Source organism: Cavia porcellus, unplaced genomic scaffold (assembly GCF_034190915.1).
Source record: "Cavia porcellus strain 051 isolate PalLab524CR breed Dunkin Hartley unplaced genomic scaffold, mCavPor4.1 scaffold_1, whole genome shotgun sequence".
In the NCBI taxonomy this organism is placed as follows: domain Eukaryota; kingdom Metazoa; phylum Chordata; class Mammalia; order Rodentia; family Caviidae; genus Cavia; species Cavia porcellus.
In genome coordinates this window covers 68,314,919-68,342,433 of record NW_026947484.1, presented here as the reverse complement: position 1 = coordinate 68,342,433, position 27,515 = coordinate 68,314,919, and the positions used below count along the sequence as shown (strand labels likewise).

Here is a 27,515-nt window from a genome sequence, read left to right as displayed (position 1 = left end):
CTCGGCGGTAAAGCAGCCCCGGGTTGCATCCCCCATACTGGGGGTGGCTGGGAATAGCATTTCTGCCTTGTTATAAAACGTATTTCTATTTTGTAAGTCAGAGGAGCAGCACTTTTCTCGCTTTTTGCCTGCCAGGAAGGACGCGCATTTTTTAGAAAACCCCACTCGCGTACCTAGTCCTGACAAAGTTCACAGACCCAGACCCCAGGAGGAAGAAAGTGGAAAGAAGGCTCCGAGGGCGCTCAGACCTCTCCCGCCACGCAGGTGGGCCAGGTGGGCGGGGCGGCCGGGCCAGGTGGGCGGGGCCAGGTGGGCGGGGCCGGGCGGGGAGGTGGAGGCGCGGGCGAGCGCGGCGAGCACTGCGAGCGTGGAGTCCTGCGCGCCGGGCCGGAGCCGCGGCGGGGCAGGGCGCGTCCGCGCAGGTAGGCGGCTCTGGCCGGCCGGCGGCGGGGAGGGATGGAGCGCCGGGCTCCGGGCGGTTGGGAGCAGCCCGGGCGGCGCGTGGGGCGGCGCCCTCCCGCGACGATTCCCTTGGTGGGCGCTCCGGGCGGGGACGCGGTGCCCGCGCCGCCTGGAAGTCGCTTTCTGCTTCCCGACCGATCCGCGGAGGGAGCTGGGCGACCCCGGGGTGGGTCGCGGCCGGGGGAGACGGGGATCGAGCCGGTGCTCAGCGGGCGGCTGGGGTGCCGGAGACTTTCTTTAACCCCGTTCCATCCTAAGCCTGGCCGGGAAGCGGCGTCGCTGCCCCAATGTCGCCGTACGCCCCGAGATGCCAGCCCAGCCCGGGCCAGGGCCGAGGGCCGGCGCTGCGGGGTCTGTTACGGAAGCGCGCGGATCTCCTCGGCCGCGTGCGCGGTGCCCCCGAAGTCGCCGGTGCAGGTGGGCTCTGCATGCGCGGGCGGGCGGCCCCTGCCTTGCTGCTTTTGACGGAGAACGGAGTCATCTTTATGTAAATAATGGGACAGGCAGCAAATCGAAGGACGCGTGATTTTTAGAGGAAACGGGTGCGCTGAGGTGACCTGGTGGGCAAGGCTTTGTGGGGCCTGAAGTGGGTGCCGGAGGCATAGGGGAGACCCCTCAGGTTGTCCTCTAGCACGCCCCTTATGCCCCGTTTAGAACTCTTCTGAAAGAAAGGTTTGTTTTTATAGAAGTGAGAAAAGGGTTAATGGTTTTTAAAGATCAGTGTAAATTACCTGCTTGGAGCTTAGGCAGTTACAGGCAGGCCATCCCTGCAGGGGGATTTGGTAACAGATTTCAGCTCTGGCAAGGAGGAAAACTCAATGTATGGGTATCCGCTTTACTTTTCCTTTGCTTTCTCTCTCTCTCTCTCTCTCTCTCTCTCTCTCTCTCTCTCTCTCTCTCCATCTCTCTCCATCTCTCTCCATCTCTCTCCCCTTTCTTCCTTCTTTCTTTCCTTCCAAGTGATCATTTTGGGAAATCTTGCTTTCGTAGACATGGCCAGCTCCCCAATTTTGAACTGCGGTGTACCATATCATGAACTTTTAAAAAAGTGTTTTGCTTGCAGTAGATGAAGCAGGTTTAGGATGATCCCTCATCCCGTATGGTGAGGATGTGAAAGGTCGCCTGCCTCTTCTTCAACCTGACCTCTGCCCCAGATCTGTATAGAATTCCAGCCTTCATTATTACAGCTCATCTGTAACTAATTACCTGTAAACACCCATTCTTTCTAACAGCATAATATCTAATGCTGTTCTGTCTACTCTTTCATTTGTAAACTGGTTGCTTAACAGTTAGAAAAGTGTGTTCCCCGGGGCCCTGATGTACTTCAGTGGCAGAGCACTTGTCAGTGTTTAAGGATATAGCTTAGGTCACCAGCCCACCAAAACAAACAGCGAACTCCACTACCATCAACAAACAATGAAAAAACTTTCTTGAAACTGAGATCATAAAATCTCCCATCTCCAAGGACAGGACAGGTAATATACAAGATATAAAAGCACTGGTTAGGGCCAGCCGACCTATAAACCTGAATGGGGATTAGGTACACCTATCCAGTAATCCTGCAGGAACTCTGTCCTCATACAGTGAGGTCCTCTTTTAATTTTTTCTCCCAAAAAAGTAACCCAGAATCTTTATTTTTTAAAATATAAAACATGATTTAAAATATTGAATTTTTTTCCATTTTTAAGACAAGGAATCAAGTTTGATTCATGCATCATCCATTTCCTAATCTCTGCCTTATAAACTGCATATAAGTATGTTTTCAAGTGAATGGAAAATTCTGAGCTATGATGTAAATACTGTATATTTTTCATGAAATGAGGTAGGAGGCAAATTAGTGCTGCTGGAAATGACCTCTTTTGATTGTCAAATGCTGCTTTCTATGAAGGGTGTAGGTATATTAAGCAATGTAGTCTACGGGGACAACTGAGGACTATGTCATTATTTGAATATTCATTGTAATGAGAAATGTGCTCATGGTTTCAGGTCAAGGTGGCAGATACCTCTCTTTTTTTCTTTGGTACTGAGAATCGAACTCACAACCTTGTGCTTGCCAGGCAGTCGCTTATGCCGCTGAGGTATATCCCCAGCCTAACTTCCTATGTTAAAAAGAAAGTTCCTAGCTGACCGGGATGGTCCATGCCTATAATCTCAGTGCTCTGGAAGGCAGAGGCAAGAGGATTCCAAGTTTGAGCCCAGCCTGGGCAATTTAGTGATTCAGTCTCACCTAGGATAAGGCTTAGTCTTCAACCCTGTCTCAAAATAAAAGTAATGAAAAAGGGCTGGGGATGTAGCCTGGGGTACAGGCCCTGGTTTTTGCCTATGCCACCAAACAAAGGCGGGGTAGAGGGGGTCCTCAGATTACTGCTCAGGGAAGTCAGGCGTGCATATTCTTTGGGTTCTGTCGTGGCTTTGACACTGGAGGTGTGGCTGAGGGTGGGCCCATTTCCTTGCTGTAGATACTGCATAGTTTTAGATCAGTATTTCTCAGCCTTGGCAGTTGGGACGTTTTTGGCTAGACAGATGATTTTTGGTGACAAGGAATTGTCCTGCAAAGCATCGTCCTCAGCCTGCACCCCAAGATGCCAATACCATGCTCCCTCCAGTTATTATTGCCCCAGATGTCTCCAGACATTGCCAAGTGTTTCTTGGGGAACAAAGTCATCCCTACTCAAGGAAAAATAGGCCAGACGTTTGTGACACTTTTTTTTTTTTTTTGTCTTTTTCCTTTTTATCGGTACCAGGGATCGAACTCATGGCTGCCTGCTTGCAAGCCAGGCGCTTATGCCGCTGAGCTAAACCTCCAGCCCCCAGGCCAGACGTTTGTAAGATCAACCACACACTAAATTCAGGGACTGTCAGACTTGCAGTGACTAGAAAACTAATTGTAAATTTAAACATCTGACATTTTAAAACAATTTTATCCTAAAGATGATCAAACCATGCACAGCCCATGGGTCCTGCCAAGTTTTAACCCTGAAGAAATTTGACATGTTCAATGAATTTGTTAAATAGCATAAGATTTGAAATGTTGGAAACTAACAAGGAATTCTATACTTCTTTTCTTTTTTTAAAATATAATCAGTATCTTTTTTTTTTTTTTAAAGTGATGACATACTGATTGACCATGCTTACTGATTTAGGGAAACCAAAGCAATCTGCAATGTTAAAACTCCAAACAAAGCTAAGCAAAAATTCTAATACTGAGACTCAGTGTGAATATATCTTCAGAGGAAAATTCAATTTTTAAAAACATTAAGCTTTTTTTTTTTTTTTTTTTTTTTTTTTAGCTAGCAGTAAAACCTAAAGCTGCCTCAAGTTTAGATGGTATGAGAAATCCCTGTTTTGCAAAAACGGAGCTGCACATGATATATGATATAGTTCCTATGAAAAGAAAAATGTTCTGGGAATTTAACCTTGTTAACCCTGAAAAAAATCAGGAAGGGAAAAACACAGCCCAAGATTTGAAAAATCCGTTCTTATTTGGGAATTGGCTATCCACTGGCTCCTTCCAGAAATCTAACTAACTTGTAAAACTCTTGACAGGCTACATAATGCATAAGGCTTTTTGCTAAAAGATTAAGGTTTTCAGGACCAGTACAGTGGTTTGTGCCTGTCATTCCAGCTACTTGAGAGGCTGAGCAGCCTGAGCTGGAGGCCAACCTGGGCAACTTAGCAAAACTTTCTCTCAAAATTCAAAAGTAAGGGCTGGCAGTATAGCTTAGTAACAGACCACTTGCCTGCCATGGGAGAGGCCCTGTGTTCAGTCTCCAGTAGCACAAAATAAACAATAAATAAAGGTAAGACTTGCAAGATGACAACCACAGTGCATGAAGCCAAGAGAGGGGCCATATGTGACTGCACAGATTGTTCTCTCTGTACCTGGCCTGATAAAGCTCCTTGTCACAACAAATAACAGATGCAGACCAAGAAATGAAACGTCACTGCTACAACCTGGAGTTTCTGATTCATCAGTCATACGTCTGCTTGCATTCAGGATTCTGCATATAATCACTGTCAGAGAGTTACTAAGAACTCCTCCCATGATTTATTTTTCTACCTCTGCCAAGTAGTCCCACTGTGCCTTGGGGTCCCGGATTCTTCACCGCTTATTGATCCAGGCCTTCACTGAACAGCTGTTTATTGAGCAGCTGTTGGATGGTGGGCATCATTGGCTGTCGGGCCACAGCCATGAGCGAGATAGAGCATCATGGCTTAGGTGTGTCCTCTGGGCTGGTGGGTAGAGGAGAGGACAGGCAGGCACACAGCTGTGATAGTCCTCAGTGATGGTGCAAAAAAGTGCAGACTGTTCAGAGGACAAGACCTGGGTGCCTAACTTTGTCTAGGGGAGAAGGATTGCTCAGGGATGTCCTCCCTAAAATGGCATTTCACCTGTAAGTAAAAAGTAACCAGGGGAACTAGGGGCCAAGTTTCCAGGAAGATGGGCTAAGACACGAGGGAAATGTAACCAGGGATGAGACATGATGTGATTTGAGTGTTTAAAATGATCACCATCACTGCTGTTTAGAGAATAGTTTGGAGGGCAGGTTCAGTGTGTCTGGAGAAACCAGAAAGGGCTTTTTCCTTCTAGATGTGCCGTTTAGAACAGACATCCTACTTAGACCTCAGACCAGTGCACAAGGCTTCAGCCCCTGCAGGTGGGCACAAGTGCTGGCACAGGCTCCACCCTGAGCCACCAGCATAGGTGCCACCCTGGATTGGGACGGGGGCTGAGCAAACCTGGCAGCTGACACTTTTGCAGTCACCCAGGGAAACACTGGATAATATTTAATGGCAGAGGGAGGCTGAAGCTGAGAGGGTGCTCTAATCAGGAAGAAGGTGGTAATTATTTGGACATGGCTCATAGGGAGGTAACAGGATGATTCAGAAGGTTCTGGCATTGATAGCTGGGTGGGAGAGGGTGGTGAAAGTGTATGGCATTAAACAGCTGTGGAGGAGGACCGGGCTGGCACCAGGCAGGAGGGAATGCAATTCCATTTTGGTTGTGTTTTGCTTGTGAGACGTCCAAGTGGAGATAGGGAGTAGGCAGCAAACCCCGGGAACAGACCCGGGAGGGAAATACAGGTCTTGGAGCTGCTGCATATAAATAATCATTGTGTAAAAAAGATCATTTGGAGAGGGGCGAAGAGAGAGAAAAGAACGGGTAGCTCCACTCTATTTGAACCTTGCAATTAGCTCAAAGCCAGACATGGCTGCTTCAGAGCCAGATATACATGGAGGACAGGGAGGAAGTCTGGGGCATGTGATTTCCCTTTTATTTGCTCTTGCTCAGGTCTTATCTAGAGCAGGGAGACTGAGTTACTCATATTTTAGAAAGCAGCTATGTGATCTCAGTGCGCAGCTAAGGTTGCGCACTCCTCCCAGGTGAGGCCAGGTGCAATTCCAGACCTGCTGCCTGGACCACGCTGTCCACTGGTCACTTGGGTGTCCAGAGCAGAGTATGTGTGTTAGTCCCTTAGGGGAAAGTGTGAGAACATCCTTTTATAACTTGCCAAGTGTTTAAGAAGGGAATCAAGTTGTTTTTAATACTTTGTGAAGGCTGCTTGCTGGGGCAGCTCTGTCCCACCTGCAACCTGGTGGGAGCATCGGTGGGCATCGCCAACCAGAGCTGCAGGGTACGGTGGAGAGGTTCAATTTCATAGACATGGAGGATTTAGTAGCTCTCACTGCTGCGCCTGCACGAGGCCCTGAGTGGTCCCCAGTGCGTCCCTGTGTCCTTCCCCTCAGCCAGGTGCCTCACTGCATTGCTCTCTGGATAGATGCCCAGCACCAGACAGGACAGCCGAGGAGGACTGCAGGGCCCTGGCACCGCTTGCTGTATTTGGGGAGAGTGTGGCCACTGACTATCCCTTCTGCCAGCCTCTGAGGGCTGGGGTTACAGGTGTGCAGTGCCAGGCACTGCTGCATCTTTCTCTAACAGGAAGGCAGGGATTCAAGTCTGCAGCCCTTTTCCAGTTTTGTGTTGCCTGTCAGTGGTCACAGACATGTTGGGAAGGAGGAAGCATTTAAGGTACCTGTGAAATTTCTGCCACTTCAAGCATTTGGGATCCCCATCATCGTGTTCTTTCTCCCTGCTCCCTCTCCCCCATTCTTTCTATCTTTTTTTGGGTGGGGCATTGCTGGGGATCAAACCCAGTGTCTCACTGGGCCCCCACTGAACCATGCCCCAGCCTAAGGACGGTTTTCATTGTAATGTGGACTTGCTATCAAAAAGTAATATCACAGTGACTTATCAGAATTCTCACAAATAAAAAACTGTTAAGAACTTGAAGACAGGATTATCAAAATCTTCTAAGTAAGGAATATCAATGAATTTTGAATCCATTCGTCCAGTGTGTGACACCTACTTCTTTGGTCTATAGAATTAATTGAAACTTACTAGCTGAACTTTACCAAAACTCTTTGTATGACTGGTGGATATATTGAGAACTAAGTTTTTTTGGTGCTTGAGAGGCTGAGGTAGGAGAACCTCTTGAGCCTGGGTATTCAGGACCAGCTTGGGTAACATAGTGAGAGCTACCTTAAAACAAGAAACTAAGTATCAAGTTTTAGGTAGCAGAGCTAAGAACTTACTATTGTAATAAATAGGTTTTATTTCTTCATTCCTCTGTGTTTTTATATTATAATGCATATAATTTATTAATAGTGTACACAGATCATTTTAAAATAAATATACTGAGGGCATTTAAAGCTTTTATTCCATAGGATCTGTTCTATAAAACTTTGTAAGTTTATTTTAAAATGAGGTAAAATTGTATATGTGTATTTTTGCTTATGGGGGTAAATGACTTATCATTTAAAATATGTGTAAATCCTTATTTTCAGCAAGTTCCTACGAACATGGAACTCCAGAGCTCTGTGCTCCCTCCAGGGCAAGTAATGTCGAGGTGATTTAGACCTCAGCCATGTGGTTTCTCATCCTGGTCAGGCTGGGCTGCCCGGGGTGGGGCGGGGGTGGGGAGCTGCAGTTTGCTGAAGGTGAAGGGTGAGTGCAGGCTCAGGCCAGCTCTGACCGCTCTCCTAGCACAGCTCAGAGTCCTGGCAGAAGGGTTCAGCAAGGTTCGGCTGGCTGACAGGAGCTGCTGTCAGGGAGTCCAGAGTTTTTTGGTTAGACACAGCAATGTGCCTGGAGCACCGTCCTAGGTATCAGGCCTGCCAGCTAAACCTCTGGCTTTTTACCCAAAAATTCTAAGCACAGCTGGGCATGGTGGCACAAACTTACTACTCTGGGAGGTTGCAGCAGGAGGACCTCAGGTTCAAAACTAGCTTGGGCAGTTTGCAGTTTAGCAAGACACTGTGTCAGAATGAAAATTAATATAAGAAAGAGCTGAGACTTGATGCAAAGACCCTGGGTTTAAGTCCCAGCCAGTATCAGGAGAGACAGAAAGAGACAGGGACAGAGAGAGACTGACCTTACAGGCACACAGTAGCTGCTGCTAGAGAGGAGCGGTTCCCTTCCTGGGCTGTGTTCCTGGCATTCTTAAGCCCCCACTCGCAGAGGTGGACAGGTGTGGCTTACTGACTCTGCTGAAGGCTTCTTCTCTTTTCTTTTTCTTTTTTTTTTTTCCAGTACTCCGGATGTGGGGATGGATCTGAGGCTACAGGCAGGGACCCTGCTACTGAGCCTTCTCCTGACCTCACTGTGTATTTTTTTTTTTTTTTTTTTGGTCTTTTTCATTTTTATTGGTACCAGGGATCGAACTCACGACTGCCTGCTTGCAAGCCAGGCGCTTATGCCGCTGAGCTAAATCCCCAGCCCCTCACTGTGTATTTTTAAAATGAATCAAAGCCCTGGGTGTGGCTCGGGTAGAACCCAGAGTCTCTGGATTCCATCCCAGCACCATTCAGTAAATAGAAGATGCTTTACAGACCACAGTGATCGCTTCCTGTTCAGCAGCCTGTTAAGCTCCCTGAGAATCTGAGACAGGGCTAGAAGTACAGGAGTTTTAAGAGCATGCACTGTTGGAAGCGAGTGCCCTACAGGAACAGATACCCTACAGGCGTTTCTGACCATTGTGAAGAAAGTCTCCCATGCCAAATCGGACCAGTTAGGACGACATAGGTGATTTTGGAGCGTGCAAGAGGTTAGATCTACAAGACGGACTGATCACGTCTCATAATTTCATGTAAAAAATAAAGCATAATTTTTGTTTTCAAAAAACTTAGATTTCTTGATTGACTCCTACAGAAATTTTTCTTGTTAGAAAACTGTATCCACGCTGAAAAAGAGAACAGGAGAAAGAGAAGCAACATTTGACAGGTACCAACCCCAAGGAAACACCACAGTTCCCGTCTGGAGTTGTGTGGGTGGCCCATGCCTTGCACCCCCAGAGTGGCAGGCAGGGCTGAGTGGAGGCATCGCAGAGTGGGAGAGCCCCTCCCACCAGAGCCCCCCCCCCCACCATCACACAGCTCCAGGGTGTGGTCGCCTCAACTTCCCACTTCTCTCAACCCTCTGAAGGGCACAGGCCAGCTGTCTGTGGAGTCACAGAGGAGGCTAGAACCTGGGACTCACACTTTTTCCTCACGGATGTGCTATTCCAAGAAGGTTTCTTGCTTAGATAAATTTGAGAAATGCTGAATCCCGTGTTCCCGGCTTTAACTGTTTGCTGCAGGCATTATCATCTTAGGGCTAAGGAATAAAAATCTTGGTAGTGTATGGGCTTATCTTTGTTTTTTAACTTTCATTTATTTTTATTATACATGTTCACAATACATAAGGACTGCATTATCCAGGGGAGCTGGGACTTGGACATAACATACCTCAATTCGTTTTTTATCCTACCCATCCTCCCTCCCGGCTCCTTTCAACTTCTGGACCCCTCCCCAGTCAGAATAGCTCTATTACCATCTTTTAATCTTCTCCCATCCCCTTTCCTTTCATCTCTTGGTCCCCTTCCCATTTGAGAAAGAGGTATCTCCCCACTTCCTGTGACCTATCTTTTTATTTTGCTCTTTATCTATATTTTGGATTTTTCATATCAGACACCATGTGCTAAGTAAGCTGTGTCTGTCTGTCTATGCCTGCCTTTCTCTTTCAAGAGGGCACCCATCCTAGGAAGACTTGGTACTGCTGCCCGGCTGATACTTCTCCCAGGACCTAAGGCCCTTCTTTCAGCCCTATAGTGGCTATATTGTTTCAAAAATAGCTTTTAATTATATTGGCCATGGGTATCATTTCCCCCAGAAAGCTCAGCAAATAACCATTGCCTGCATTCTTTAAAAGCAGTGAATACACATTATTTGTGCTTAATTTTTCTAGGTATCTAGGGGTCTGTTTTGTAAAACTGATGTTTGCTATATAGTTAAATTGATTGCATTGAAGTATTTGATCAGTAAACATGAAATATGTTAAATCAAGTGCACTTGATTATCTGATAATAAGCTGAAAATAATTTTTTATGCTGCCCTAGAAAAAGTTACCCTTACATGTGAATTAAAGATTTAAACAAAGGTCAGATAAGAGACAGTATAAACATTAATAATAAATTTATAGTATTTATAAAGGATTCACTGTATGTTAAATATTGTATAAGCATGTTATAGATTTCACTTATTCTTAATAAAAACTCATAAGTTATATTTTCTCAATTAAAATTGTTAATAGTTGGTATCAATTATAGCTATTTTTTCCAATGAAGCTAGTGTATCAAAACCTCAGTGATAGTATAGTGGTTTATGCAGTTTTCATGTACCAGATTAAAGTTTTAACTTAATTTAAATCTTTTGAAAGAAGAGGCTGAAGTTCAGAGAGGTCAGGGGCTTCCTGATGATGATCCGGTACATGGTGGATCCTGGCTTTCCTGTAAAAGCAGTCTGGCTCCAGAGATCATGGCTCCCCACATTTCCTGTTCTCTCGTAAACCCAAGGGAAAATAGCCACTAGTAAAGCAATAGCAAGAGGAAACCTTAATGATGTGCCATTTTCTAGTTGCATATTGACAGAAGTAATTACATAGCATACACATATAGTAATTACAGTAATTCTGTAGTCGAAGTAGAGGAAATGGTACTCACCTATTACTGGTGACAGTATAAGTTAAGTTTGGCCTGTTTAGAAGGCAATCAAGAGGCTTATGATTTATAAATTGTGACCTAAAGGTCCCACCTCTGAGCATTCCAAGAGAACCCTTTGAAAGCCAAGAGAGAACAAAGCTATGAGTAAGTAGATCAAGATATTTATCACTTGTGTTTACAACAATGTAATTTGGAAATACCCTTAATATCCTATCCTAAGATATAAACTAATTGTGGTTAAAACAATGAAGATCTTTTGATATCCTGTAAATGAAAGTAGGACAGAAGACTGCTTTGCTGAGTAACGGGTAAACCTTCAGTGTTCACAGACAGGTGCCACAGGGCAGCAGGAGGAGCTGGCCCGGCCTGGGGTGGGGCCCTAGCTCAGTGGCAGAGCCCTTGCCCAGCATGTGTGAGGCCCTGCCTTTGATCCCCAACACCAGAGCCAGAGAGATGAAACCAAAGAAAGTGATGAAATTCGATTGTAAATGTTCTTTTATTTTTGAGACATTTTCTTTACTATAATGCTGTGCAAATATATTCAATTGGAGCTCATTCGGGAGAACTAGTAACTTTGCAATCTCAGTTTATAATTTTAAAATTATTGGGAGTAAAGATGCAAATAGTACAGAGACGCTTGAATGACATCCTTCGTCCCCCCAAAAGATGTTTGCTGAAATAATTCTGGGTTTGTATGTCTCACGTAGTTTCCAGTGCACCTGTTCAGTATATTAATTTGGAGGCTGATGGGGGTTTTCAGTTTTTACTTTTTGGAGCTGGAGATGGAACCCAGGAACTCCTGCCCTCCAGGCAAGCACTGTGCCACTGCACTACATCCCCCTCTGCCTGCAGTTTTCTAGTGGGCTTATCCTGTATTCACCGAGGTACAACTTGTCTCTAAATATGCTTTCATCTCACGGGTCTCTTTTCATGCCATCACATTGGGAATCGGTGATTGTGTTAAATTCAGGATTATTCACAAGTGCAATTGAGAGCAAATGAAAATGCTGGGTGAAGTTCGCCACTTGGGCTTTTGGAGCAGTTGTTGGCAGCCCAGAGCACCTACAGGTCACCAGGGTCAAAGTGTTGCTGGGATGTGTCTCGGAGCTAAAGCCTTTGTTTCATTTGTGCATCATGCAGATTTGGAGGTTTTTGGTGCTCCTTAAAAGCTTCAGAGGCAAGGCTAGTGTAACTAGAACTGCTAATAACTGGAAGTAGTCTGTTCTTGGCCAGAAATAGACTGCACTCTGTTCTCTTCCCTTGCAAGGGAGTTAGCACCCATATCACCTCTTAGACAAAAGAGCAAACTCCCATCTGTGAAGCAGCTAAAGCCTCAGTTTCCTTAACTGTGAGGTGAGAATCGAAATACCACTGACAGGGCAGTTGGGAGAGCAAAGTAGAAATGTGGCGGAAAGGCTTGGCTAAGCACCTCCTGAGGACGAATGTCCCTGGCGAGCCCTGTGCTGGCTACTTCTGCCTGCGTTCGTCTGTCTGATAGCATCTTTAAAGGAAGCGAAGAAGGAAGTCATTACGGTCCTCAACATGTTCTGCACCGATGCATCCATGCATATCAATTTCAAAACAGGTCCACTGGGAGGAAAAAGTGTTTTCAAACATGAGGAAAGAGAGCACTAGTCTTTGACCTTGGAGCAGGACTTCCCGTCACCCTCCAGGGCCCTGGCATGAGGCCCCCCACGTGTTCCCATCACTCACCTGCTGAGGACTGGCAGTGGGCTTTGGCCCTTGGGAGCTGGAAGCCCTGTACCCAGTCCAGCCACCTTTTCCTGTGTACGGATGAGGAGAATGAAGTCCAGAAAGACCAGGATCAATTCCAAAGGCAGGCTGCACACACTGGCCCAGGCTGAGGCCAGTCGTTTGGGATTTCCTTACAAATCCGGACACACTATGGTTTGGAAACTAAGATACTGTACTTTAGATTCCAACTCTGGAAGAGACTGTGAGCTAGAAAGCACATTTAACCAAAGAGCATCCAAGATGCTGCCCCATATTTGGGGGATGGGAGAAGGAATAAAAGTTTGAAATATTAGAGAAAGAGAGAGAGAGAGAATGTGTGTGTGTGTGTGTGTGTGTGTGTGTGTGTGTGTGTGTTTGGGATCAAACCCAGAGCCTTATACTTTCAAGGAAAGCCCTCTGCCACTGAGATATGCACTCTCACCCCTTTTATTTTATTTTGAGACAGGGTCTTGCTGAGTTACTCAGGCTGAACTCAAATTTGCAAACTTCTTCTGCGTCCTAAGTAGCTGAGATTATGGGTGTGCATGGCCGCCCCTGGCAATTTTTTAAAAAAAAATCTTTACTAATTGAATAAGCTTTTGCTGGGCTCAGAAAGTAGGGTGAATAGAGGGGAAATGGAAAAAGTCTAAGACCACATCCTTACTATGTTTTAGGTGAGGAAACCAAAGCTCAGAAAGGTCAAACCATACACTGGGATTTATTCTCATCTCCATTTGACTTCACATGTCTGTTTGCACTGTGGCTTCTAGTACTGAATGATGTTGGATTTCACAGAAGGGACAATTATTGTGGGGCAGGAGAGGGACTTATGGAAGAGGTGAGGCTGGATTTTAAACACGTTAGGGGGAATCGGGCAAAAACACGTCTCAGTCTTGTGGATGGTCAGCCTTCTAAGTCTATCTGTCTACCCATCAGTCCATGGATCCATCCATCAAGACAGAGTCTCACTGTGTGGCCCAGTCTGGCTTTGACCTCTCAGTGAGCCTTCTGTCTCAGCCTCTCGCGTGCTGGGGTCACAGGAGTGTGGTACCACAGCCAGCCTAAATTACCATTTTGAATGAGAATTCTTACTGCAACCATCACATTTAGCAAACTGGAAACCCAGAATTTGGGGACCACCTCTAAAATCAAGAAAGAGTGTAGGATTTTTGAGTTAATATTTCTGAAACTGAGGATGCATTTAGAAGGCAGGAGTATATAAAATTGGGATTGTGAGAAGCCCCAGGCCTGCCGGCCACAGGATGCCTGCAGTTCCAGCTGTCAGTGTGAAGAGACAGAGCCACAGTAAGAAGTAGCTGCTAAGGAACTGATGTTGACATGCGACCTACTTTTCCTTCTCATCTTTAAAATTAAGAGCAGGCAAACTCAACTGTGGAGTCACTTTCCAATCTAAAATTTTGTTTCCGTACAACTGTGACGGTGTATGTTACACTATAAACTACCTTCTTTTAGATTTTTTTTTAAAAAAGAAATGTATTACTCTTCAGTCTGGAATTTTGGGGAGGACAATGACATCTTTTATACTTCATTCTGGCCTGCAGTGGTAAGGAGGCTGAGGGTTCCTGTGGAAAGACCCACTTGGTTTGGTGTATACATAAATAGAAGTAATTTGTCCGGACCTATCAGAGTCAGCCTGTGTGCATGAACTTCTGTGCCCTAGAGGACAGGTTTTTCCTGTGTGAAAGGTCACATTGCTGCTACTCATCCTGGAGGACCACCAGCAACAGGAAAGCCACGTAGGTTACATAGGAAACAGCCATCTTTGAGAAGGGAGGCGTGGGTCTCCTCTAAATTTTCATCCTCCTCTGCTCTGAAAAGGTCCCCTTTTATTATTGATACTTTTTAAACTTCAGACAGCCAGGTTTCATGCCTGTACCCTCTGAATACATTTCCTCCAATATGCATCCTTTAAATTTGTGTGCAGAGCCTGGCTATTCCCCTGCCCGGGCTGGGAACACAGCTTGCCCTCCTGTGCTGGCCGAGGCCACTCCACTCCTCTCACCGCACACTGCAGGCAGGAAGGTTTGTGTAGTCCAGCTGTGCACCAGCTGCTCCCCATTTTAATCCTAAAAAAAGGGGTTAAAGCCCCATCTCACCCTGAGCGAAAACCATGTCATTGGTGAAGGAAGGCAGTGTAGAGAAGGTGGTCTCCACCCATACGTCCTGGTAGAGCTGCTTCTTGGCGGGGCAGAAACTCTGCCTTGCAGACAGCAGCTCCCTCTACAGTTCCCCCTGCCTCAGCCCCGGGAAGCCCTGTTCTACTTCCTGCCCCTGTGAAATTGCTCCTCTGGGTATTTCTTCTAAGTGGAAGCTTGCAGTATCTCTCCTTTTAAGTCAGACTTGTTTCAGTTAACATGGTGCCTTCAGGGTCCATTTATGTTGTGGCATATGTCACAATTCCTTTCCTTTTTCCCCTTCTTTCTTCTCTTCCTCCCTTCCTTCCTTCCTCCATGCCTCCTCTCCTTCGTTCCATTTTTCCTATAGTGGGGATTGACCCCAGGGTCTTTGCACTGAGCTGCATGATCAGTCCTTTTAAAATCTTTGTAATTTTAAGACAAGCTCTTGGTGTTCTATCTCAGCCCCTCAGAATGCTAGGATTGGTCTCATGTCACCATACCCAGCCTTCATCCCTTCTTAAGGCTCAATGGTTTGCTACTTTCTTGTCCTTATACTGCAAAGGTATTCATTTGTACGGTAATTATGGAGCTCTTTGGCTTGCCAAGGAATGTGGGAAGTTTGTGTGGATAAAGCCATGTATGTAACATCAGATTTGAAGTGGATAAAGCCATGTATGTATGTATGTATGTATGTATGTAAAGCCATGTATGTAACATCAGATTTGAAGTTTAAAGAGAATTTGGATGAAGACAATGGAGAGCTGAGAACTGAAAAAGCAGGGGAATGGGATTAGAGGATGTTTGTTAGGAAAATACAGCACAGCTCTGGAACCTGAGATTACATCATTGCAGTAGCTTTGAAAGGAGCAGGAAATCTATCTGACTTTTCCTCGGTTTCCCTTTCATTTTCATTTTCACTCCCTGCTCAGCTGGAGCCTGTGGCTTCAGGCTTGCTGCTTGCGCCTGGTGTCACTGATGGACACGAGGGAGGCGGCTCCCTGGAGGGCCCCCCACCCAGGGAGCTGAACTGCTGTCACACAGAGCTGCATCTAAGTCTTAAGTCCTCTGGAGTTTTTATTTTGAGACAGGGTCTCCTTAAGGCGCCCAGGCACGAGTCAACTTGAAATCCTACTGCCTTAGTCTTGCAGGTGGCATTGTAAGCAGGTGCCACCTCTCCGGCTTTTCCTCTGTGTTTTTGATACCGTTCATGGAGCATCTCCAGGTGCACAAGCAAGGATGAAATGGGTGGTGACCAGGTGACTGTCCATCCTTTTGAGCTGTTGTTTGGTGTGTAAAGAGAGGACCAGATGAAGACTATAAAGGAAAGCTCCAGAGTAGTGACTTGATTTTCCCCAGTCTCCTTCCTCTTAGGGAATGGCATGAGCGTTTCCATAATTCCTGGAATGAAGCTCAATCCTGAGAGGAAGCCAGAGCTGGCCGCTGGTGACGTAGTAGGATGGGAAGGAGGTCCTTGGGGTTACAGGACACGCGTGGCAAAGCTGCTGCTGCCCCTCTCGCCTTCCTCTGCCTTTAAACTCCCTGTGTTAATCATGGCAATCTCTGTTTCCTCGCAGGCTTCCTTTGCTTCAGGCTCTACTTCCTGAGCAACAGTAAAAGGTAGGAATGCATTTCTCTCTTCCTCTCTGTCCTAGCAGTGTGCACGACGTAGGCCCGTGGGAATCAGGAAGTCTTTTCAAGTCTTCTTCTCCTCCCAATAATGTAGAGCTTTATGCTTTGTGGCACAGATGGGTACGGTTTTTCTGTCCTGCCCACGTATGTAGGCAGACGGGCAGGTCTCTGTCTTCTCTACAGGCTGTCACCCTGCTCCTGTCCTTGGTTGTACCTTTGGGGAGGAAAGGCCATTAGAAAAGACAGGAACAAGTACTATTTCCATGAGTGAGTACAAGCATTAGTTACTTAAGGGAGATTTTGGAATCAAATTAGTATAATGCATAAGTGAAATAGAAGGCTATAGAATTTTATGTCACTAATTCAGGCAAGGAGAACCAACTTTTTTCTCCTGTAGGTGATCTCATAGTTCAAGCCATTTTGATTTCATCTACCTTAAAATTAGGAAGAGGGAGTTGAAAATTTTATTAATTATACATTTGGATTTCTAAACTTTATATAATTATAAAATGTGCTATATGCGTGTATACCATAAACTTTATATAATTATAAAATGTGCTATATACGTGTATATACGCATAAATATTATTAAATAGTGAATGGAATTGTGAAAACAAAGTAGGAATGGAGAAAAGGAAATTTCAATACCTGTTCTGCTTATTAGGGCTTTAGAACATTGATTTATAACAGTTATATTTAAAACTGATTAAACATCTTTACAACTCATACTTTTATTAATACCTTTAAAATAAAGTCCTTTACAAAGTACTACCTTTCCAGGTTCCTTTTTAGTCAAGATGATAAGTACATGCTGTTTAAAGTGGTGGTGAATTCTACGGGAGTGCCAAGAACTATAAAGAGTCTAAGATTTTACCTATTAAAAGCTCTGCCACAGTTTTGGGGGACCCTGCAGAAGACACAGTTTCATGGCCCAGAGATGAGAGAGTTTGTCAGCTATACTAGCAGCAGGAACAGAGGGTCATTATTTCCTCTGTGGGTTTCTCAAGCCCTCGTTCCCACAGAACAGCCTGAAAAGCGTAGTGATAACTGCACGAACCATGGGTTGCATGATGGGAAAGGACCCTGAGCTTGGGGAACCCGAATCTTTTTTAGTGGATGCTGTGCATGCTGTGTGCTTTTCCAGGCAACATTATCTTTCTTGTGTGCTGGACTGGGGATCAAATTCAGTGCTTTGCATATGCTAGGCAAGCGTACTGTGCCACGGAGCTACGCGCCCAGGCCTACCTTCCTTTACTGTCAAGAAGCCTTGTCTGTAATAAGGAGGGAAATAATACTCCTATCTTTAAAGGTAGTTTGGTATCAAAAAGTAACCTTAAAAAGTAGTCCACAGCAAAAAGGCAGTTAGTGCCACACTGGCAAGATGAACAAGAATTTGTTAGGCCCATGGAGAATTATTTTGCAACAAAGAATTTTAGTTACTTAAAATAATGTTCTCTTCTTGATGGTGCCCAAAACTTCCTCTTCCCTACTGTATAATAAAAATATGTGAGTCAGATGTAAAAGCTTTCTAACAGTACCTTTAAAAAGCAAAGAGAAACAGGTAAAAAATTTTAATATAGATGAACACCTCTAACCTGAAAATCCAAAACCTAAAATGCTCCAAATTCTGACATTTTTGAGCACTGACATAGACACCACAAGTGTAAAATTCCTCATCCAAGCTCAAGGCCAACCTGAACTGCATAGCGGGACCCTGTCTCAAAAAGACCAAAAAAGAAAAGAAATTCCTCACTTGATCTGATACAGCTGATCACAGTAAAAATGTAGGTGCAATAAAAATGTTATCTAAAATTACTTTCAGGTTATATGTATAATGTGCGTATGAAATGTAAATGAAATTTGTGTTCAGGCTTGGCTCTCCTCCCTAAACTGTCCCATTATGTATGTATTTGCAAATATTCCAAAATCTGGGGTGGGGGGGGGGAGTGAAATGCAAAGTACTTTGAGTCCCAGCATTTTAGATAAGGCTAACTCACCTGTACTATCTTTAACATAGTATATCAAAATTTTAATACATAAGCAACATAAATAGTCGTTAATGAGGTCTATGTGTCTAATCTAAAGATATACAGTAAGAATATCATAATAATCCACATAGTACATCCATAAAGTGGAAATGGTAAAGTTGCATTGGGAAGGTTATTACACTGATTTACATTGTTTTAACGTTTTAAATTCTTGCTTCTCACCCTTACTCCCACTCTTGGTACTGGGGATTGAACCCAGGGTCTTTGATCGGACTACACTTTTGACATAGGGTCTCCCCAAATTGCCCAGGCCCGCCTTACCGTTCAAAACTGCCGGGGTTATATGTGTGCACCATCACACATGGCTTAACTTTTTAAACTTTAATTAATAAAAATAAAAATAAAAATTTTAAACTCATTTCCTCACTCACACTAGGCACATTGCAAAGGCTCAGTAGTCCTATGTCACTAGTGGCTACCGAGCCAAACAACACAGCCCTGGCAGGTAGCATTTTCAACTTTTTATTGGTTTTCTTGAGTATGTGTTTCCAGCTCTCTAAAAAGCATACTTACACTTTCCAGACTGTTCAGTTGTAAATTCTTTATACGTCATGGAGGGTACAATTTTCTCTTACCTCCAAGCTCTTGCAGTAATTACACTCACTTTAGTCCTGCCCCTTGTCCCCAGATTAGTGGTTCTGAGCATATAATCTTATGTTATATATATTCTGGCATAGCATACCATGATTTCTTCTGTTGTGCTTTTCTGTGTTCCTCAGAGTTAATTTCTTTGCTTCTTTTCCCTCCTGTGCGAGAGAGGTTAGGACCCAGGGGCATTCAACCACAGAATTATATTCCCACCCCTTTTTATTTTTCATCACACAGCCTCCTTAAAGTGCCCACGTTGAACTCAAACCTGGCGTCTTCCTTCTTCAACCTCCCAAGATCGCAGATGCGCACTGCTGGGCACAGCCTATTTTCATGCTTTTTTGTTGTTTACTGTGTATATTTTATTCCTGTAACTCTGACCTCTACCTTAGTTGTCAAGTTTTTTGTAAATACATTCATGTCCAAGAAAGGTTCTGTTTTGTCTCCTTAACAGACACCTTCTGTAGTCATTCATTCCCTGGCTTTCATTAAGCTGATTTCTCCCAAGCACCCCTACATAGCCGTCATTTGGGGGTCTCTTTTCCTTGTAACTGTAAGATTTTGGATGCCTTTCTTTGATAATGGTCCCTTGAGTGACTTCTGGGTCTTCTGTCTTTCTCTTGATAAGCAGTGTTCCACAGACTTGGGAACAGATGCACTGCTTTGGATCCAAGCCTTTTGGCTTAGTTATGCGACCCTGGAAAATTAGGTGACCCCTGATGCCTTAGTTTCCCCATTTGAAAACAGTACTTTTCCATGTGAGGTTCTCAGGGAGGTTCTCTAGCGACCGTAGGTGAGTCACTTAGAAGAGTCCAGAGGAGCATCAAGTGCTGTGAAGTGCCGGCTCTCGCAGTCTAACTGCCAGCAGAGTTACACTGTGAGGTGCCTCTTGGAACTGGTTACTGGCGAGTGTACTTCTTGCACTGACCTGCCGAGGAGTGACTTTTTGTGAAAATGCTTTCACTCCATATCCACGTGGCGGAAGCCTGGAGGGTTGTTTAGGACTCTGAAGTGGAGAGCGGTTCCCTCACAGCTGGAGGCACTGCATTGTTCATCCCGGCTGCCAGCAGCAGCTATTAGAACTCTGGTTGTCTCTGCCTCCCTCCCCCTTTGCCAGCTTTGGGATTCCACCTTCTGAGACTCCAGAGATGTCGTCCGGCATTTCCTCTACCTTTTAGATGTTTGCTGCTACCTTTGTGTAGGAGGGGTTTGGATTTTTTTAATCACTTATTACCATTTTGTTCTATCTTCAGACTTCTAGGACTGGGCTGTAGCTTGGATGCAGAGTGCATGTGTAGCGTGTATGAGTCCTGAGTTCCATGCCCTGAACTGCCAAAAGAAAGGAAGGAAAAAGAAACAGTATGCTTTCAATTCTTCTCTGGTATTTGCAAGTGTAGGGACTTAGCGGTCAAAGGGAAGAAAGGTTAAATGTGGCCTCTGGCAGGGGAATGTGAGCTTCAGTTGAGAGACTTTATTCATTCACCAAATATTGTCGAGTGATTCTCTATGCTTGGCACTAATGTACGAGGTTCTGAGGAAGGGACACGTCCTGCTCACTTTATCACCCAGTCTGACTTTCCCTATAACATTCATCCTGAAAGTCCTCTTTCCAAAGGAGGTGCAGAAAATAATCCAGCACTTTGTTGTATTATGTGCTGGTTTTAAAGAAACAGTGTTTCCACCATGTTATGGTTTGTATCTAGATGTCCCCCCAGAGCCTCATGTGGTCGTGGGGAGCTTTCAAAGGTGACTGAATCTCCAGTATGTAATTGGTTCACTATCTCTAGTGCAGGGACTGACGGGGAGGGAAGGAGCCTTGCTTCTCCCTTTTGCCACTTTACCCCTTTGCTCCTCCTCCCTTTTGGTCTCCTGCTGCTTCTTCTGCCCTCCACCATGCCATGAACCATTGCTCTCTGTCACACCACCCTGCTTTGAAGCCAGTTGATTATGGACTGAAACCTCCACAAACTGTGAGCTAAATAAACCTTTCCTTCCTTCCTTCATTTAGGGCATCAAATATTTTGTCTCAGCAATGAGAGAAAAGTAACTGCATCTTTAAATAATAATAAACCACATAAAGTTTTCCTGTATTACTTCACAAGATATGTATATCATATCTTTGTAGCTCTCAAATTTTTGCTTTGTCTCTTTGACTGTCTGAATCCTGTCCTCCCTCCCTTCCCACTTCCCGTTGTTGTGACAAGGTCTTGCTGAATTCGCCCAGGCACCCTCAAACTCACAATCCTCATACCTCAGCCTCCCACGTAGCCGGCTTTACAGTTGCTCCGCATTATGCCTATTGCCTTTCTTTTTACTATAAAAGGAATTAATGAAAATATAGCCTGAGCCACATGTTGCTCATTCATTTAATGAATGAATGAATTCATTGATTCATTTAATTCCTTTTTCTCATTTTCTTCTCTATAAAGTGATGTTTCTCTAAATTAACTTGCAAGTGATGGTACTGGGATAATATGATTTTTCACATGGTGAAATCCAAGAAGTGCATGCTAGGCATCTGTAGTAGATGTTGCTTTTTAAATGCCACTGTTGTTCTTATTTTCAGCATTTAGGGTCTCCTTGTGTTTTGTGCTTATTTTCGGGCTGAGATCTAGATCTGATAATCAGTGGTTGGGGACTCTTTCCTAGAAGAATATCCTCATCTATTTACCACAGGGAAGACCATCATACACGGGCTTTTCCCCTTTGCCCTGCTTTGCTCTTTCTACCATGTTAAGCTGTTGACCACAAGGGCTTGGTGATAAAATAAAATTAGAAAGAGGCCATGATCTCTCAGCAGCAAAGAACGCAGAGCTCCCTCCCATGCTATTTCTGTGGTGCTGGACACTGCAGTCCTTCCCATGCCTGGTGCTCTGTGTCCATACCTTGTCTCTCCACCCTCCCACTCCCAGGCTGGGCATGGAACCCAGGGCCTTGTGAAGGGTTTTATTGACTCTCCATGGATAAACAATGGTTATAGTGTTACTGTTCTTCAGAGTTAAGCCATGGGGTATGTAATGATGGCTTTTTTTCATCACTTCATGACTGATTTCTTTGGAGTCCATAATTATGCTCCTAATTCCCTTCACTGGCTGTATTTCAAGGTAGTTATCACTAGTACAGTGCCATTGTCTGCCTGTTGTTTAAGTTGGTTTTTAGCATGCATATTCCCACCAATTATCCAGCGGTTTTGCTCTTGAGAAGACATTGTTCTCCGAGGTGCCAGCAGTCTGTTACTCCACAGAGGAAGCCCCTTTACCGTGGTCCTGGGGGTTCCCTTTTCTCTGCACAGGTCAGATCTGCCTTCTGATTTTTACTAATGGCTTCCTTTTCTTGGTTAATATTTGAGTGTTGATGAAATTCATTTTCCAGGAGCTTCCTGAGGAAGATGCATATAAAGCAAAGATTTTGAGATCCTCACCTTCAGACATTTTTATTTTACCCTTTGATTAGTAGGCAACTTGTTTATAAGGATTCTCAGCTGGAATTCAACTTCCATCTGCACTGTAAAGACCTTGCTTCATTGTCTTTTGGTTTCTGTAGTTGGATTTCGTGAACACTGTCTATGCAGCTTCACCTTCCTGCCCTGTGCAAGCTCAAGTGACGCTCTTTCCCTGTGTTCTGACGTTCCATGACTGATACAGGAGCACATCCTTGCATGTTTCTGATTTTAGCTCTTGTGCCTGTACTCCAGGGGATTTCACAATCTGGAAAACGCTCCTTCATTTTAAGAAGGAGTCCTGACTTAATTGATGGCTTCCTTCCCTTTTTCCTTTTTCTTTTTTTCTTCCTGGAGCTCCTGTTATTTAGGTGGTGGGTCCCTGTTCTGTTTCTCTAACTTACTGTAATGTTCTGCTTATCCTTCCACCCATTTGTTTGTTTAATGTGCTGAGATTTTTTTTTTCTACTTCATCTTTTGACCCATCTGTTGCGTTGTTCATTTTTGTTATGAGGTCATTGATTTTTAGAAGCTCCTTTTTTATTTGCTACTGGTTCTGTGGTTTCCTGTTTGTTCTTGTCCTCTATCGCTGTGAGGCAAACTACCTCAAATGTAGCAACAAACAGCATTGCTGTTTCATGTTTTGCTCACACCTTCTGTGGTTAGGAACAGTGAGCAGGGCTGGAGTTACCCGGGCGCTGCTTCGCGGGTGGGCACAGCCCCTGGGCTGGCATGAAGGCTGCTGAGCAGGTTCCAGACTCCTCTCTCTGCGTGGAGCCTTGTTCTAAAAGGAGATTCTAAAGAGCAGATTTTCCAAGGTAGCCAGATGGAGGAAGTTTCATGTGACCCAGCCTGGAGGCTGGCACAGTTTTCTACCAAAATCTATTGGTCAGCATATTCATAAGGCCACCAAACTAAAGGGGCAGTGTCACGATCGTAGTGCAGAAGCACATGTGGGATCAAACTGTGGTTCTGGCTGTCTTTAGCAGCATAGTCTTCCCCATCTGTTTACTTAACTTCCCCCTTAGGTAATGATTGATTGGCAGCTTTCTTTTCCCTTCAGTCTGTTGCCTTTAAACCTTTAAGGAACTCCCAGAGTAAGCTGCATCTCTAAGGTTTCCTTTTTTCTCTTGACTCAGTTGCATTCTTTAGTAAATAAGTGCCTTCCTTGGCTTGACGCAGCTCTGAGCACAGTGGGCACAAGCAGGCTGACGTGGGGAGGAGAGGTCAGTTTCCTGTGCCTGGGACCCGCTGCTTGCTGACGGGAACGCCGCTTTCCATTGTGCCTGGCCAGCCCTGCCTGTGGAACTCGGCAGAGATTAAATCTTGGAGCCTTTGCTAGCTTTGAGGTAGAGACCCAAGTACTCTGTAAACAGATGCCAACCCCCCTTTCACAGTATCCATGTCACTGTTCCTGGGTCTTCTGGAAGACTCTGCAGTGTAAACAGAACTTGTTCTCTCCTCCTCTCCTTGCTTATTGTCAGTCAGGGCTCCAAGGGTCTGAGTAATCAGCAAATTCCCTTCCATCTGCTCTTCCAATTTTGCTTTCCACCACCCCCCCCCCCGCTTTCCCTCTCTCTGCCTGTCTCCCTCTGTCTCTGCCTCTCTCCCTCTCTCCCTTTCTCTCTCCCTGTGGTCCTGCCTTCTGCCTTCCTGTCCTCCTGTGAGGTACTCATGTGCCCCTTCACCTTGAGATGAGCAGCTTTTTCAGTTGCAGGACAGTCATTACTATGCCAATGTGGCGTAGAGGTGCTGCCAGATTTCCAGTCATACCAGACCACTAAACTGTTATTGGCACACAGTTTGGAAAATGCTACTGGTTTCCTTTCAAAAAGCTTCACCTGTCAACTGGGGATATAGCTTAGTGATAAAGCACTCCCCTAGTATCCTGGAGGCCTGGCTGCAATCTCTAGCACAATATGGAAACACATGCATGTGTGCATGCGCGCATAGAAAGCTTACCTTAAATTTCGTCGTTTTTCAGATCTTTAGCAATCCATGACAATAACATCAGAAAAAAAGTACGATTATAAAGAAGAGAATTTTGAAAACATAAACTTGCCAGCCATGATTTTGAGCAAAAAATGAAAACAAGTCAGTATATAGCATTAGCTCACCAGCAAGCTTTGGGTGTGTGGATACCACAAGTGCATATATGCCACATTTGTCTTTTCATCTCACAGATAAAAGCCTCACAGACATGCTACCATTGCCGAATGCCTGGGACCTTTAAGAAACCTGGTGGTCTGAGAGGGATTCTGAGCAGCTGCAGGATGTCAGCTGGAACCAGAGAGCTAACTGCCCCAGATTCTCCGTAATTCTCAATGGTAAAAAGGCTAAGTACTTTCTTCATGTTCGTCTCTACTAGTAATGGCCAATTAATTAATTTTAGTCATATTATTGACAGTTTATTTTCTAATGAAGTACTTTAAAGTGTCAGAACTAATTCTTATTTCAAGTCTTTATACGTCTGGTACAGATACAGAGAGTGATCTTTGACCTTGTTTTAGAAGAGCACCTATTAGTTACAGAATTAATTTCCCAAGTTACAAAAATTGTTCATTTTTATTTACAACAATATGGGGATTTTTATAAGCATTTTATATACTAAAACTTGGTTGGGGCCCTCGAATTTAAATACAGACAAAAGATCTGTCACAAATTATATTTATGTACAACGGGTATTATTCTAAGGGCTTTATTATTATAAAATAGGAAGTAGAAGGCAATATTTTTGGATTGTGTGTATCTTGAGTGCCTTCAGTACCTGCCATAGAGCTAAACTTCAGGGTGAGTTTCACCCAGGCCAGGCCTATATCAAGGTTTCAGCCAAGCCCTTTTGCTTCAGTTTGAGAACTCAGTTGAGTTGTCCTCTCTTCAAAGTTTCTTAGAAGTCACTACCATTTTTGTTTCATTTTGTTTTTTGAGACAATATCTTGTTTGACAGGTCAAGCTGGTCTTAAACTCACTCAGTGATCCTCCTGCCTCAGCCTCCTGAATGCTGGTATTATAGGAGGGCACCACCAAGTCCAGCTAGAAGTCACTACCATTCTTAAGTGTGCCCCTCACCACCATCTCAAATCACCGCAAAGCAGGATGGGTCTAATTCTTCAAATCTTCACAGCTGCGGCTGACAGCAGCTGTTCCTCCATGTGAGGAGGAACTTGGATGAGTAACAATTTTAAGACAAGGAATATTCTTAAAATTGGCATAGTAAAAAACTCATGCTATGTGGCCACTTCAATAATTATAGCCTGCCTGAGTCTGTATGTTTTTGCACTGTAATATACCTGAAAGGTCAAATTTTTGTTGTAAGCTATTTCAGGACTGCACTAGGCTTTGACGGTTGTTTTCCTGCCCTTGAATTTACAGCTTTAAGACTGGAGACTGGGTTTCTTCTGAAACTACCCACCTCTTCTCCCATGATTGCTCCATGATATATATACACACAAATTTTTTTCTTTCTCTTTTTCTTTCAGTGCCATTCTGCCTTTCAAGATGCCTTCGTATGTGCAATAAACTCAGCCCATCAGCTCTTTAGGCTGCAGCAGCGGGCAGACTGGAGGAAGGATCACTGGCATCTCGGTTTGAAGATTGCCCTTAAGGAGGGAGAGTCTCTGACTGCCATTTGAAATGCTGAGGAATTTATTACGAAGGAGACTTTTTTCTTATCCCACTAAATACTATTTTGTGATTCTCGTTTTATCCCTAGTTACATTCACTGTCTTGAGAATTTGTAAGCCTGAATTTGTAAGCCTCAGACACTTGGAACTTGTCGGAGAGAATCCCAGTAGTAATATTAATTGCACCAAAATTTTGCAGAGTGATGCAGACGAAATCCAGAAAGCAAAGCTTGAAATGTTGACAGCAAACTTTAGAAAACGCCCTCGATGGACGCCGTCTGACTACGTCAACATGACCAGGGACTGCACCTCCTTCATCAAGATGCGCAAATACATCACGGAACCCCTTAGCAAAGAGGAGGCAGGCTTCCCGATTGCGTACTCCATAGTGGTCCATCACAAAATCGAGATGCTTGACAGGCTTCTAAGGGCCATTTATATGCCTCAGAATTTCTATTGCATCCATGTGGACAGAAAATCAAAGGACTCCTTCATAGCCGCGGTGAAAGGCATCGCGTCCTGTTTCAGGAATGTCTTTGTGGCCAGTCAGCTGGAGAGCGTGGTCTACGCATCGTGGAGCCGGGTGCAGGCTGACCTGAACTGCATGAAGGACCTCTACAGAATGAGCGCGGACTGGAAGTACCTGATCAACCTTTGTGGGATGGATTTTCCCATTAAAACCAACCTGGAAATTGTCAGGAAGCTCAAGTCGTTCATGGGTGAAAACAGTCTGGAGACGGAGAAGATGCCATCCCACAAAGCAGAAAGGTGGAAGAGGCACTATGCAGTTGTCGACGGGAAGCTGACAGACACGGGGACCCCCAAAACGCAGCCTCCGCTCAAAACACCTCTTTTCTCAGGGAGCGCCTACTTTGTGGTCAGCAGGGAGTATGTGGGCTATGTGCTGGAAAATGAAGACATCCGGAAGTTCATGGAGTGGGCACAAGACACGTACAGCCCTGATGAGTATCTCTGGGCCACGATCCAAAGGATCCCTGAGGCCCCAGGCTCCCTGCCCCTGAACCACAAGTACGACCTATCTGACATGCAGGCCGTGGCCAGGTTCGTCAAGTGGCAGTACCTTGAAGGGGACCTGAACAAGGGCGCGCCCTATCCCCCGTGTGATGGGGTCCATGTACGCAGCGTGTGCATTTTTGGAGCTGGGGACTTGACGTGGATGCTGCGCAAACACCACTTTTTTGCCAACAAGTTTGACATGGACGTCGACCTCTTTGCCATCCAGTGTCTGGATGAGCATCTGCGGCATAAAGCCCTGGAGATGATAGAACACTGACCACTGCAGCAGTCTGTAGAACAGCAGAGGGGCGCAACCTGTGCCCCTGCCTGCCTCCTGTGTCCAGCAATAAACACAGAGCTGGCGGGTCCTCCCTGGGTGAGGACCTGATGCTCTCTGATCTCTGCAGAGCACAGTTGGTTAGAGAGGGACCACAATATGTGTTTATCCGCGGTCAGCAGTTAAGATGACCAGGAACCCAGGGAGGTAGCAAGGTATCGGGGACAGAGGGGACGGTGGCTGGAAAAGAGGACCATGCGGAAATCAGCCTCAGGGACCATTAAAATGCTCAGGGATTTAACACAGAACATTTGACTCGTGCCAAAATTATTTTAGGAATTTTTAAAATGACAGTTTTCATGATCTAAATAAATTTATAGCAACAAACCATAAGGGTGAAATCTATCTCATATATTTGATTTTACTCCAAATGATTCTTGTAAACACTTGTGCTGTGTCACTGTGGTGTGTAGTGTGTCTGTGTGTATCATCTCAGGGAATTAAAGTAGTGTTATTTAACATA

The 27,515-nt window shown here is 44.9% G+C and overlaps 1 protein-coding gene across 2 annotated transcripts; it reads left to right on the top strand.

Moving 5' to 3' along the window:
- The first annotated feature begins 333 nt into the window (after positions 1-333).
- Positions 334-27,515, top strand: Gcnt1 (glucosaminyl (N-acetyl) transferase 1). 2 transcript variants are annotated; one of them, XM_013155123.2, is made up of 4 exons: positions 338-422; positions 15,946-15,988; positions 24,259-24,402; positions 25,555-27,515. In XM_013155123.2, the coding sequence occupies exon 4, from the start codon at positions 25,709-25,711 to the stop codon at positions 26,990-26,992; it is 1,284 nt and encodes a 427-aa protein (XP_013010577.1). In that variant the 5' UTR covers positions 338-422; positions 15,946-15,988; positions 24,259-24,402; positions 25,555-25,708; the 3' UTR covers positions 26,993-27,515. The 2 variants fall into 2 exon arrangements, with proteins under 2 accessions (XP_003472272.1, XP_013010577.1); XM_003472224.4 differs by lacking the exon at positions 15,946-15,988 and having other exon boundaries at positions 334-422.

Bases quoted from the DNA above. Each gene is read 5' to 3' on its own strand.
- Gcnt1 (XM_003472224.4), top strand. From the start codon at position 25,709: ATGCTGAGGAATTTATTACGAAGGAGACTTTTTTCTTATCCCACTAAA.